Genomic DNA, 12,767 nt, shown 5'->3' on the forward strand with positions numbered 1-12,767 from the left:
TGCAACTTCTGCCTCCCAGGTTCAAGCGATGCTCCTGCTTCAACCTCCTGGGCTGGGATTACAGGCACGCGTCATCATGCCCAGCTAGTTTTCATATTTTTACTAGAGACGGGGTTTCACCACATTGGCCAGGCTGGTCTCGAACTCCTTACCTCAGGTGATCCACCTGCCTCGGCCTCCCAAAGTGCTGGGATTATAGGCATGAGCCACTGTGCCTGGCCTGTATATTTCTTTTCATATGTTGCTGGGTATGATTTGCTAGTATTTTGCTGAGAATTTTTACATCTGCATTCATAAGGAGCTATGGTTTTTAGCCTTCTTTTCTTGTGATGTCTTTGTCTGGTTTTGGTGTTAGAGTAATACTGGCCTCAGAGAATGTATTAGAAAGTATACTGTCCTTTTTAATTTTTGTATAGTCTTGGTGTTTCTTTTTTAAATGTTTGACTGTGTTCACCAGTAAGGCTATTTGGGTCCAGAATTTTCTTTTCTTGAGGGGTTTTAATTACAAATTCTGTTCTTTGATATATTCAGGTTATCTAGTCCTTCTTGAGTGAGTTTTGGTGGTTTGCATCTTTCCAGAAATGTGTTCATTTTATCTACATTGTGGAATTTGTTAGTATATAAAGCTGTTCATATTCTCTTATTATTTTAAAATATTCATGGAATCTGTAGTAATGTCACCTGTCTCAATCCTAGTATTTGTAATTTGTGTCTCCTTTTTTGTTTTGTTGTCTTGACGAATCTAGCTAGACTTTTATGAGTTTTACTGATCTTGAAAAAAACCAGCTTTTGATCCAGTGATATTCTCTATTGTTTTTCAGTTTTCTATTTCATTGATTTAAGCCTTGATTTCTTTTCTTTCCTTTCCTTTCCCTCCCTATCTCCCTCCCTCCCTCCCTCCCTCCCTTCCTTCCTTCCTTCCCTCCCTCCCTCCCTCTCTCCTTCGCTCCCTCCCTTCCCTCCCTCCCCTCCCTCCCGCCAGCTTGCTTGCTTTGGTTTTGATTTGCTCTAGTTTTTCTGGTTTCTAAGGTGGAAGTTGTTGTCATTATGCAATCTTCTTCTAATATAGGCAGTTAGTACTGGGAATTTCTTTGTAAGTACCACATTTTATTTTAGCCATATTGTCTTGGGTGAGTACAGTGAGACCCAATGCAGATCAAGAGAAAGAACCCAGAAAGAGTTTTATAGTTTTGTAATACTCACAGCTCCCTGGGGAGAAGCAGCATGCCATACAGGGCCATTTAGGGGAGATACCAAGTCAGTCATGAGGTAAAAAGAGGGAGGGCACCTGTGGGTAGGCACCTCTATTGTGGTTTCCTTGGAAAGGAATAGGTGAGGTAGGTTAAATAGGCCTAGGATTGGATAATTTCACTGGGGACTGCATCATAGGGGTTGTCCCTGGTTGTTTGGTACCTGGCCTTGGGGTGATAAGAGGATTTTTGAAAGATATTTTTGCCTGATATAGAGAATTTTTAAATTTAGCACTTTAAATATGTCGTTGCCCTACTCTCTTCTCATTTGCATTGTTTCCATTAAGAAATCTGCTGCCATTTTTGTCTTTATTTCACCAAACGTAGTATGTCTTTTTCCTGGAGCTGATCTTAGGATTTTTTCTTTACCATTGCTTTTGAGCTGTTTCACTGTGCTGTGCCTTGGTGTAGTTTTCTTCACGTTTCTTCTGCTTGGTGCTTATTAAGCATTTTGATCTGTGGATTTATAGTTTTCATCAAATATGGAAATTTTTTGGCATTTCTTTAAGTGTTTTTTTCTGTCCCTCAACCCCTTTTGAGGGAATTTGTTTACACATGTATTAGGCCGCTAGTACTGAAGTTGTCTTACAGATCACTAATAGTAACACATCTTTGCTCTTTTCTATTTGTGTTCATTTTGGATAGTTTCTATCACTAGTATCTTCAAGTTCATTAATCTTTTTTCCTATAATATCTAATCTGCTTTTAATCCTATCTAATTATTATTACTATTATTATTATTTTGGACTTGGAATCTTGCTCTGTTACCCAGGCTGGAGTGCAGTGGCACGATCTTGGCATATTGCAGCCTCAACCTCCTGGGCTCAAGTGATCCTCCTACCTCAGCCTCCTAAGTAGCTGACTACAAGTGTGTGCCACCACACCCAGCTAATTTTTTTGTATATATATTTTTTGAGATGGAGCTTTGGAATGCAGTGGCGTGATCTTGGCTCACTGCAACCTCTGCCTCCTGAATTCAAGCAATCCTCCTGTCTCAGCCTCCCAAGTAGCTGGGATTAGAGACGTGTGCCACCATGCCTGGCTGATTTTGTATTTTTAGTAGAGACGGGGTTTTTCCACGTTAGTCAGGCTGGCCTCGAACTCCCGACCTCAGGTGATCTGCCCACCTTAGCCTTTCAAAGTGCTGGGATTACAGGTGTGAGCCACCACACCTGGCCCTAATTTTTTGTATCTCTTTGTAGAGACAGGATCTCACTTTAATCCTATCTAGTATATGTTTTCATCTCAGATATTTTAGCTTTCATCTCTAGAAGGTCAAGCGATCTGCCCACCTCAGCCTCCCAGAGTGCTGGGATTATATGTGTGAGCTACGATGCCTGGCCTCCCTTAAGAGTTCTATTGGATTGTTTCCACATCTGTCTCATCATATATAATAATTTTATTGCTCATTCATTTATAGATTTTTTTTTTTTGAGACAGAATTTCACTCTTGTCACCCAGGCTAGAGTGCAATGGCATAATGACGGTTCACTGTAACGTCTGCCTCCCATGTTCAAGCGATTCTCCAGCCCCAGCCTCCTGAGTATCTGAGATTACAGGCATGCATCACTATACCTGGCTAATTTTGTGTTTTTAGTAGATATGCGATATCACCATGTTGGCCAAGCTGGTCTTAAACTCCTAATCTCAGGTGATCTGCCCGCCTTGGCCTCCCAAAATGCTGAGATTATTGGTGTGAGCCACTGCGCCCAGCCCATTTTTAGATTCTGTCTTTTATTTCTCAAACATTTCATGCATAGTCTTATATTCTAGTTCTGATAACTAGTAAATGAAGACTTTTACTATCTAAATCTGCTCTTGGTTGTTTCTTCTGAGTCATATTCATGATGGTTTATTTACATTAACATTTTGCAGTCTTTGCTTGTGGAGCTCATATTTGGCTGACATTAGCCATGGCATCCTCAGGACATGAATCCAGGACACTTTCCAGAAAAGATGATTTGCATGTGCCCCCTTCTGGAATCTGGGATTCATGCAGTAGTCCTACACTTGCCCATGTTTCCCACTTTGGAGTGAGCCCAAGGCTTAGTCTCAGGTTCTCAGTGTTGGTATTTTTCCTGGAGACAACCCTGACCTTGGGCTTGCTTATTGCTTACAACTCCCACTCCATTCTAACTTACTATTTTTTGTTTGTTCTTTTGTTTTTCATCCCTAGAGACTTCTGTTTCTTCCTGTAAGCTCAGTGATGCTTCGAAAAGTATGCTCTCTTATGGATCTAGTTTGTAGATTGCACGAACTAGATTGTAACGGGAAGGTCCTTCAGAGTATTTAGTTCCCATATTGTTAGGAGGTGGAAATCCTAAAGATGATGTTTTTTAAATTGATACTTTCCAGTATATGAGTTGCATCTTGAGGTGATAAACCCCCTGTCACTTTCAGCCTTTAAGCAAGGGCTGGATAATTCTGTCAGTGGAATTAAAGATTAAATAAATGAAATTAAAAAAACACAAGGTCTTATTTTTGTTTTACATCTCACATATGATATTCCAAATCACTAGGGCTCTGGTTACAATTATCTATAGTTGCTCACTCACTTGTATGGCATGGCAGGAAACCATAGCCTAGATTCCTTTTTTTTCTAGATTGTTCATCTCACCTGTCTTTTGGAATGTATGTTTACTATTTCATTCCCTAACATTACTTTCTCTCTTGCATATTTTCTGTCTTTTTTCCCTTTCCTTCTGTATGATAGCTTATTTCTCTTATTTTACTTCTTTCAATAGCATTGGGAGCCATTGAAATCTCCATGGATACATTGAAAAGTTTTTGGTTTCTGGTTACATGGATAAGTTCTTCAGTAGTGATTTCTGAGATTTTGGTATAGCTGTGATATGGTTTGGCTGTGTCCCCACCCAAATCTTATCTTGTATTGTAGTTGCCATAATCTCCACATGTTGTGGGAGGGACCAGGTAGAGATGGTTAGTCATGAAGGCGGTTTCCCCCATTCTGTTCTTGTGATAGTGAGTTAATTCTCATGAGATCTGATGGTTTTATTTGTTTATTTATTTATTTTTGAGATGGAGTCTCACTCTGTTGCCCAGGCTGGAGTGCAGTGGAGCGATCTCAGCTCACTGCCACCTCTGCCTTCTGGGTGATTCTCCTGCCTCAGCCTCCCAAGTAGCTGGGATTACAGGCATGTACTACCATGACTAGCTAATTTTTGTATTTTTAGTAGAGACAGGGTTTCACCTTGTTGGCCAGGCTGGCCTCAAACTCCTGACCTCAGGCGATCCGCCTGTGTTGGCCTCCCAAAGGGCTGGGATTATAGGTGTGAGTCACTGTGCCTGGCCAGAGATCTGATAGTTTTATAAGGGCTTCTTCCTTTGCTGGGTTTTCATTTTTCTTCTTCCTGCTACCGTGTTAAGAAGGACATGTTTGCTTTCCTTTCTGCCATGATTGTAAGTTTCCTGACGCCTCCCAGCTCTGTGGAACTGTGAGTCAATTAAATATCTTTCCTTTGTAATTTACTCAGTCTTGGGTATATCTTTATAGCAGTATGAGAATGGACTAATACAGCTGATCACCTGCTGAGCAGTGTACACTGTACCCAATATGTAGTCTTTTATTCCTCACCCCTCTCCCAACCTTCCCTCTCAGTTGCCAGAGTCTATTATATTATTCTTATGCCTTTGCATCCTCATAGCTTAGCTCCCACTTACAAGTGAGAACATACGATATTTGGCTTTCCATTCCTGAGTTACTTCACTTAGAATAATGGTCTCGCCATCCTGGCTAACAAGGTGAAACCCTGTCTCCACTAAAAATACAAAAAATTAGCCAGGCGTGGTGGCACATACCTATAGTCCCAGCTACTCGGGAGGCTGAGGCTGGAGAATTGCTTGAACCCGGGAGGTGGAGGTTGCAGTGAGCTGAGATCACACCGCTGCACTCCAGCCTGGGTGACACAGTAAGACTAGGTATAAAAAAAAAAAAAAGAATAATGGTCTCAAATTCCATCCAAGTTGCTGCAAATGCCATTATTTCATTTTATAGCTATTCCATAGTGTGTATATACCACATTTTCTTTATCCACTTGTTGTTTGATGGACATTTAGGTTGGTTCCATATTTTTGTAGTTGCAAATTGTGCTACTGTAAACATGCATGTGACTTTTTCTTTTTTTTTTTTTTTTTGAGATGGAGTTTCGCTCTTGTTACCCAGGCTGGAGTGCAATGGCGCGATCTCGGCTCACTGCAACCTCCGCCTCCTGGGTTCAGGCAATTCTCCTGCCTCAGCCTCCTGAGTAGCGGGGATTACAGGCACGCGCCACCATACCCAGCTAATTTTTTGTATTTTTAGTAGAGACGGGGTTTCACCATGTTGACCAGGATGGTCTTGATCTCTTGACCTCGCGATCCACCCGCCTCGGCCTCCCAAAGTGCTGGGATTACAGGCGTGAGCCACCGCGCCCGGCCCGCATGTGACTTTTTCAGGTAATGACTTATTTTCCTCTGGGTAGATACCCAGTAGCGGGATTGCTAGATCAAATGATAGTTCTCCTTTTAGTTCTTTAAGGAATCTCCATACTGTTTTCCATAGTAGTTGTACTAGTTTACATTCCTACCGGCAGTGTAAAAGTGTTCTCTTTTCACCACATCCATGCTGACATTTATTATTTTTTGATTTTTAAAATTATGGCCATTCTTGTAGTAGTAAGGTGATATCTCATTGTGGTTTTAGATTGCATTTTCCTGATAATTAGTGATGTTGAGCATTTTTTTCATGTTTGTTGGCTGTTTGTATATCTTCTTTTGAGGTCTGTCTATTAATGTCCTTTGCCCACTTTTTGGTGAAATTATTTGTTTTTTGTCTTGCTGATTTGTTGGAATTCACTGTAGATTCTGGGTACTAGCTCTTTGCCTGAGGCATAGTTTATGAGTATTGTCTCCCTGTCTATGGGTTGTCTGTTTACTCTGCTGATGATTTCTTTTGCTGTGCAGAAGAAGCTTTTTAGTTTAATTACGTCCCATCTATTTATGTTTATTTTTGTTGCATTTGCTTTTGGGTTCTTGGTTACCAATTCTTTGCCTAAGCCAATGTCTAGAAGAATTTTTCTGATGTTATCTTCTAGAATTTTTATGGTTTCAGGTCTTAGATTTAAGTCTTTGATCCATCTTGAGTTGATTTTTGTGTAAGGTGAGAGATGAGGATCCAGTGTCATTCTTCTACATGTGTCTTGCCAATTATCCCAGCACCATTTGTTGAATAGGGTGTCTTTTTCCTACATTGTGTTTTTTGTATGCTTTGTCAAAGATCGGTTGGCTGTAAGTATCTGACTTTATTTCTGGGTCCTCTAGTCAGTTCTGTTGGTCTATGTCCCTATTTTTCTACCAGCACCATGCTGTTTTGATAACTATAGCCTTGTAGTATAGTTTGAAGTTGGGTAATGTGATGTCTCCAGATTTGTTCTTTTTGCTTAGTATTTCTTTGGCTATGTGGGCTCTTTTTTGGTTCCATATGAATTTTAGGATTTTTTTTTCCCATTACTGTGAAGAATGATGATGGTATTTTTGATGGGAATTGCATGGAATGTGTAGATTGAGTTTGGTAGTATGGTCATTTTCACAATATTGACTCTACTCATCTGTGAACATGGGATGTGTTTCCATTTGTTTGTGTCATATGCAATGTTTTTTTGGCAGTGTTTTTTAGTTAGTTTTCTTTGTAGAGATCTTTCATCTCATTGGTTAAGTATATTCCTAAGTATTTTCTTTTCTTTTTTTTTGTAGCTGTTGTCAAAGGGGTTGATTTCTTGATGTGATTCTCAGCTTAGTTTTCTTGGTATATACCAGTGCTACTGATTTGCATACACTGATTCTGTAAGCTGAGAATTTACTGAATTCAGTTATCAGATATAGGAGCTTTTTGTTGTTTTTCATGCAGAGAGAGGTATGTGCAAATGCTTGACCAGATTGCCCGGCAGATGATTGATTTCTACAAAGACTTGGTAACTCAGCGAGTGATGGACCAGCGCATTTTAGAAGAATTGTATAATTTCAAGCATGTTATTGAAGAACTGACCAGGTAAAAATTGTGATTATCTTAAACACAAAACAAGAGTCAATATCATGTCTTTAAAGGGAGTAAAAAATATTTAGGGAAATTGGAATGGTTAAAGGTCAAAGTTCTTCTGTTTTCATGTTTAGCAAGAGAACAAACAGGACTAGATATCATTGTAGATAGAGATATAGAGAAATGGGTTATGCAAGTTCACACAAAAATGAAGATTCTTTATATATTTGACATAGAAAAGACTTGCTCTTTCTTCTAAAATACAGATGTTACCAGGCACAGTGGCTCATGCCTGTAATCCCAGCACTTCAGGAGGCTAAGGTGAGTGGATCACTTGAGGTCAGGAGTTCGAGACCAGCCTGGCCAACATGGTGAAATTCCATCTGTACTAAAAATACAAAAAATTAGCCGGGCATGGTAGCTCATGCCTATAATCCCAACGACTGGGGAGGTTGAGGCAGGAGAATTGCTTGAACCTGGGAGGTTGCAGTGAGCCGAGATTGCGCCACTGCACTCTAGCCTGGGTGACAGAGCAAGACCCTGCCTCAAAAAACAAAAATAAAAATAAAGTAAAATACAGATGTTTACCTTAGTCAGTTTATAGAACAATGCCATGATTATGGATATTGAGGTTCACATCTCAAAGAAAGTAAGTACCATAAAGCCCTCAAAGTTAGTAATCATCTAATGTCTAACCTTAAAGCAAGATGATTAGTGGTGAGAATAAAGAAGGTAGGATAGGCGTATCAGAAAGTGGGGTCAACCAGCATGGAGGCCTTGCATGTCCACATCTGCCTCCCTCTATTCTAAAGGATCTCCCCTACATCTTCTTTCTGCCTGATTTCTGCCCACCTGATTCTATTTCCAAACCTGGCAAAATTCCATCTAGAATGTATACTCAATTTCTTGGTTTGGTTTATAAGGTGGAAAAACTAGGAAGGGAAGTACGCATGATAACTGAGAAGATTCCTGAGTATAAATCTGATTTCCTGGGTAGAAACTTCTTGGAAGTCTCCAAATATGAATTTAAAATTTCTTTGCTTTATTCCAGGGAACTGTGTCTAGTTCAGGCACATGATGTAAAATTAACAAAGGAAACAGAAAAGGCCCACAAGGATTTGGCACAAGCTCTTTTAGATGCTGAAAAGAATGCCCGGTGAGTTGCTTAAAGTTATGTAGCTTACATAGGGGAAAGAGAAGCTTATATACTTTCTGAAGTAATGCATATGACACTAACTTACTGAATTCTAAAAACACTTATAGCTTACTTTATCTGATTTTAGTTGATTTCTCATTCTGGGTGGAAAGAAGGTAAAGCATGATTTTTCTCTTGGAAATAGACTGTTGCTTTCAACATTAATCATTTTTGTTGAGTGAGGATTGCAGGCTATTACTTTCTCATTTTCTACAAGAAAATATAAAAAGGCAGTGTGCATAGATAGCATAGATTTTGGAACCATACTGGTTGCTGTGTGACCTTGGGGAAGTCACTTAACTTTTCTGGGCGTAAGTTTGCCCATATTTAAAACCGGGATAATAATATTATCTACCTCATAGGGCTATTATGAGTATTAAAGGAAGTAATATAAGTAAAGCACTTGGAATGGTACAGTTCCTTTGTGTCCAGGAGTATGTCTATTTCTTCTAGGTATTCCAATTTGCTAGTCGATTGTTGTTCATGATTGTATTTCAGTGTAATACCTATTTTTTTGTGTTTCTGATTTTATTTGCTTGAGCCATCTCTCTTTTTTTTCTTGGGTAATCTAGCTAGACATTTATTCATTTTATTTTTTCAAAAAATGAACTTTTTATTTTGTTGATCTTTTGCATTTTTTTAGTCTCTCTTTTATTTGTTTCTGTTCTGACATTCATGACTTGTTTTTTTTCTACTAATTTTGGGTTTTGTTTGTTCTTGCTTTTCTAGTTCCTTGAGGTACATCATTAGGTTGTCTATTTGAAATCTTTCTGCTTTTTTGATAGAGGTGGTTATTACTATGAACTTCCCTCCTAGCACTGCTTTTGCATTATCCCATAGGCCTGTGCTTCATTTGTTTCAAGACATTAAAAAATTTATTTACTGACCCAGTGATCATTCATTTGCATGTTGTTTAACTTCCACATGTTTGTACAGTTTCCAAAGTGTCTCTTGTTATTAATTTCTAGTTTTACTTCATTGTGGTCTGAGAAGATACTTGGTATGTTTCCAGTTTTTAAAAATTTGTTGAGACTCATTTTGTCGCCTAGCATATTGCCATTTGTGGAGAATGTTTCATGTGCTGATGAGAAGAATGTGTATTCTGCAGCTGTTGGATAAAATGTTTTGTAAATTCCTGTTATGTCCATTTGTTCCAAAGTGTGACTTAAATCCAATGTTTCTTTGTTAATGTTCTGTCTAGATGATCTTTTGAATGCTGAGAGTAGGGTTTTGAAGGTCCCAACTATTGCATTACATTTCATCTCTCCCTTTAGATCTAATAATGTTTGCTTTATACATCTGGGTACTCCAGGGTTGGGTGCATATATATTTAGAGTTGTTATATTTTTTTTCTGAATTGATCACTTTGTCTTCATATAATGACCTTCTTTGTCTCTTTTTATAGATTTTGACTTAAAATCTGCTTTATCTGGTACAAGTATAGGTACTCCTGCTTGCTTTGGTTTCTATCTGCATAGAATGTCTTTTTCCATCTCTTCACTTTTAGGCTATATATGTTTTGGCAAGCGAAGTGAGTTTTTTGGAGGCAGCATATCTTTATGTTGTGTTTTTGTATCCATTCAGCCAATCTATACATTTTACGTGGGAGAATTTAATTTTTTTATATTTAAGGTTATTATTGATAGGTGAGGACTTATTCCTGTCATTTTGTTAATTATATTGTGATTATTTTGTATAGCTTTTTTTCCTTTCTTCTTATTGTTTATCATTTCTGTTTGGTAATTTTATATAGCGGAAACATTTGAATCCTTTCTTTTTCTCTTTTGTGTTTCTGCTCTACCAGTGAGATTTTTTTACTTTGATGTGTTTACATGATGGTAGGTATTGTCTTTTTGCTTCCAAATATAGGACTCCTTTAAGGCTGGTCTGGTGGTGATAAATTTTTTCAGTTTTTGCTTATCTGAGAAAGAGATTTTTTGTCCTTCAGTTTTGAAGGATGGCTTTGCTAGGTATAGAATTCTTGGCTAGCAGTTTTTTTTTCCTTTTAGCATTTTGAATATATAATTCCATCTTTTCCTGGCCTAAGGTTTCTGCTGAGAAATCCATTAGTCTGATGTGGATTCCCTTATATGTAACTTGATGCGTTTCTCTTGCTGTTTTTAGGATTCTCCCTTTGTCCCTGACTTTTGACAGTTTAACTATAATATGCCTCAGAAAATATCTTTGTGGGTTGATTATATTGGGGATCTTTGAGCTTCCTGTATCTGGATGTCTTTATCTCTTGTAAGATTTGGGAATTTTTAAGCTATTATTTTGTTAAATAGGTTTTCTGTGTCTTTGTCTACCTCTTTTCTTTCTGAAACTCCCCAAATTAAAAAAATGTGGTCACTTTACTGTGTCCCATTATAGCTACATAAGCTTTCTTTATTGTTTTTAATTCTTTTCTCTTTCTTCTTTATTAAAGTCTGACTAGGTTTTTTCAAAAGACCTGTCTTCAAGGTCAGAAATTCCTTCTTCTACTTGATCTAGTCTATTGTTTAAGCTCTTAAGCGTATTTTTAATTTCATTTATTGAATTCTTCAATTCCAGGGTTTCTATTTCATTCCTTTTTATGATACCTATCTCTGTTGAATTTCTCATCCAGATCATGAATTGTTTTTCTGATTTATTTGTGTTCTTTATCTGTGTTTTCTTGTATCTCATTGAGTTTATTTAATATAATTATTCTGAAATCTTTTTCAGACATTTTATAAATTTCCTTTTTGTTGAGATTTGTTACTAGAGAATTATTTTTTATGTTTCCTGTGTTCTTACACTACTATCTATGCATCTGATTTAATAGCCATTTTTTTCCAATTTTACAAAAATTTCTTTTTTCTTTTTGAGACAGAGTCTCACTCTGATACCCAGGCTGGAGTGCAGTGATGTGATTTTGGCTCACTGCAACCTCTGCCTCCTGAGTTCAAGCTATTCTCCTGCCTCATCCTCCCAAGTAGCTGGGACTATAGGCATATGCCACCATATCTGGTGAATTTTTGTATTTTTAGTAGAGGTGGGGTTTTGCCATGTTGGGCAGGCTGGTCTTGAACTCCTGACCTCAAGTGATCTTGCCTTGGCCTCCCAAAGTACTAGGATTACAGGCATGAGCCACCATGCCTGGCTAATTTTATGAAAAATTCCTTATAGAGATGGGATTCACTGTGTCACCCAGGCTGGAGTGCAGTTGCATGATCATGGCTCACTGCACCCTTGACTTCCATGCTCAAGCAATCCGTCCACATCAACCTACTGAGTAGCTGGAACTACAGGTACACATTAGAGTGCCTGATGCCTGCCTAATTTTTTTTTTTTTCCTGAAACATGGTCTTACCATATTGCTTAGGCTAGTCTCAAACTCTTGGGTTCAAATAATCCTCCTGCCTTGTCTCCTAAAGTGTGTTTTGTTCTTTTCATTTCTTTTCTTTCTTTCTTTGCAAAAAATGACATTGGTATTTTGATAGGGGTTGTGTTGAATTTGTAGATTGCTTGGGCAATATGTTCATTTTAATGATATAAATTATTCTGATCCAGAAGCATGGTATGGCTTTCAGTTTATTTGTGTCTCTTCAATTTCTTTCATCAGTGTTTTGAAGTTTTTTTTGTAGATATTTTTCACTTTCTTGATTAAATTTATTCCTAGATGTCCTTTGTTGGTAGCTATTATGAATGGGATGGCTTTCTTGATTTCTTTTCTACTGTTTCATTGTTGGTGTTTAGAAACACTGCTGATTTTTCTATGTTGATTTTGTATCCTGCAACTTTACTGAATTTGTATATCAATTCTAAGAGTGTTTTGATGCCACTTTTAGGTTTGTTTGTTTTTTAAATATATAAGATCTTGCTGTCTGCAAACAGGAACAATTTGACTTCCTTCTTTCCAATTTGGTTGCCCTTTATTTCTTTCACGTGCCAAATTACTCAGGCTAGAACTTTCTGTATGTATTTTTTTTTTTTTAAACAAAAATAAGATCAAACAATTTATAATTTTAGCATTTCAGATATTTCCTTTTATATTATAGCATGAAGAAATTTCCCATTTATGAAAGTGTTAAGAATATGTTTGGCCAGGTGTAGTGGCCCACATCTGTAATCCCAGCACTTTGGGAGGCCGAGATGAGCGGATCACTTCAGGTCAGGAGTTTGAGACCATTCTGGCCAACATGGCGAAACCCCGTCTCTACTAAAAACACAAAAATTAGCCAGGTGTGGAGGTTGCAGTGAGCCGAGATTGCACCATTGCACTCCAGCCTGGGGGACAAGAGTGAAACTTAATTTCAAAAAAAAAAAA

The 12,767-nt window shown here is 38.0% G+C and overlaps 1 protein-coding gene across 1 annotated transcript in view; it reads left to right on the plus strand.

Annotated features, from left to right (window-relative positions):
• The first annotated feature begins 7,152 nt into the window (after positions 1-7,152).
• The window catches only part of LOC108301279 (axonemal dynein light chain domain-containing protein 1), a 21,480-nt gene continuing 15,865 nt past the window's right edge, over positions 7,153-12,767 (plus strand). The window contains exons 1-2 of the mRNA XM_017524411.2: positions 7,153-7,296; positions 8,336-8,440. Of these exons, the coding sequence (XP_017379900.2) occupies positions 7,172-7,296; positions 8,336-8,440 (230 nt within the window). The 5' untranslated portion in view covers positions 7,153-7,171. The remainder of the gene's footprint in view (positions 7,297-8,335; positions 8,441-12,767) is intronic.

This window comes from Cebus imitator, unplaced genomic scaffold, assembly GCF_001604975.1.
Source record: "Cebus imitator isolate Cc_AM_T3 unplaced genomic scaffold, Cebus_imitator-1.0 Scaffold33, whole genome shotgun sequence".
In the NCBI taxonomy this organism is placed as follows: Eukaryota; Metazoa; Chordata; class Mammalia; order Primates; family Cebidae; genus Cebus; species Cebus imitator.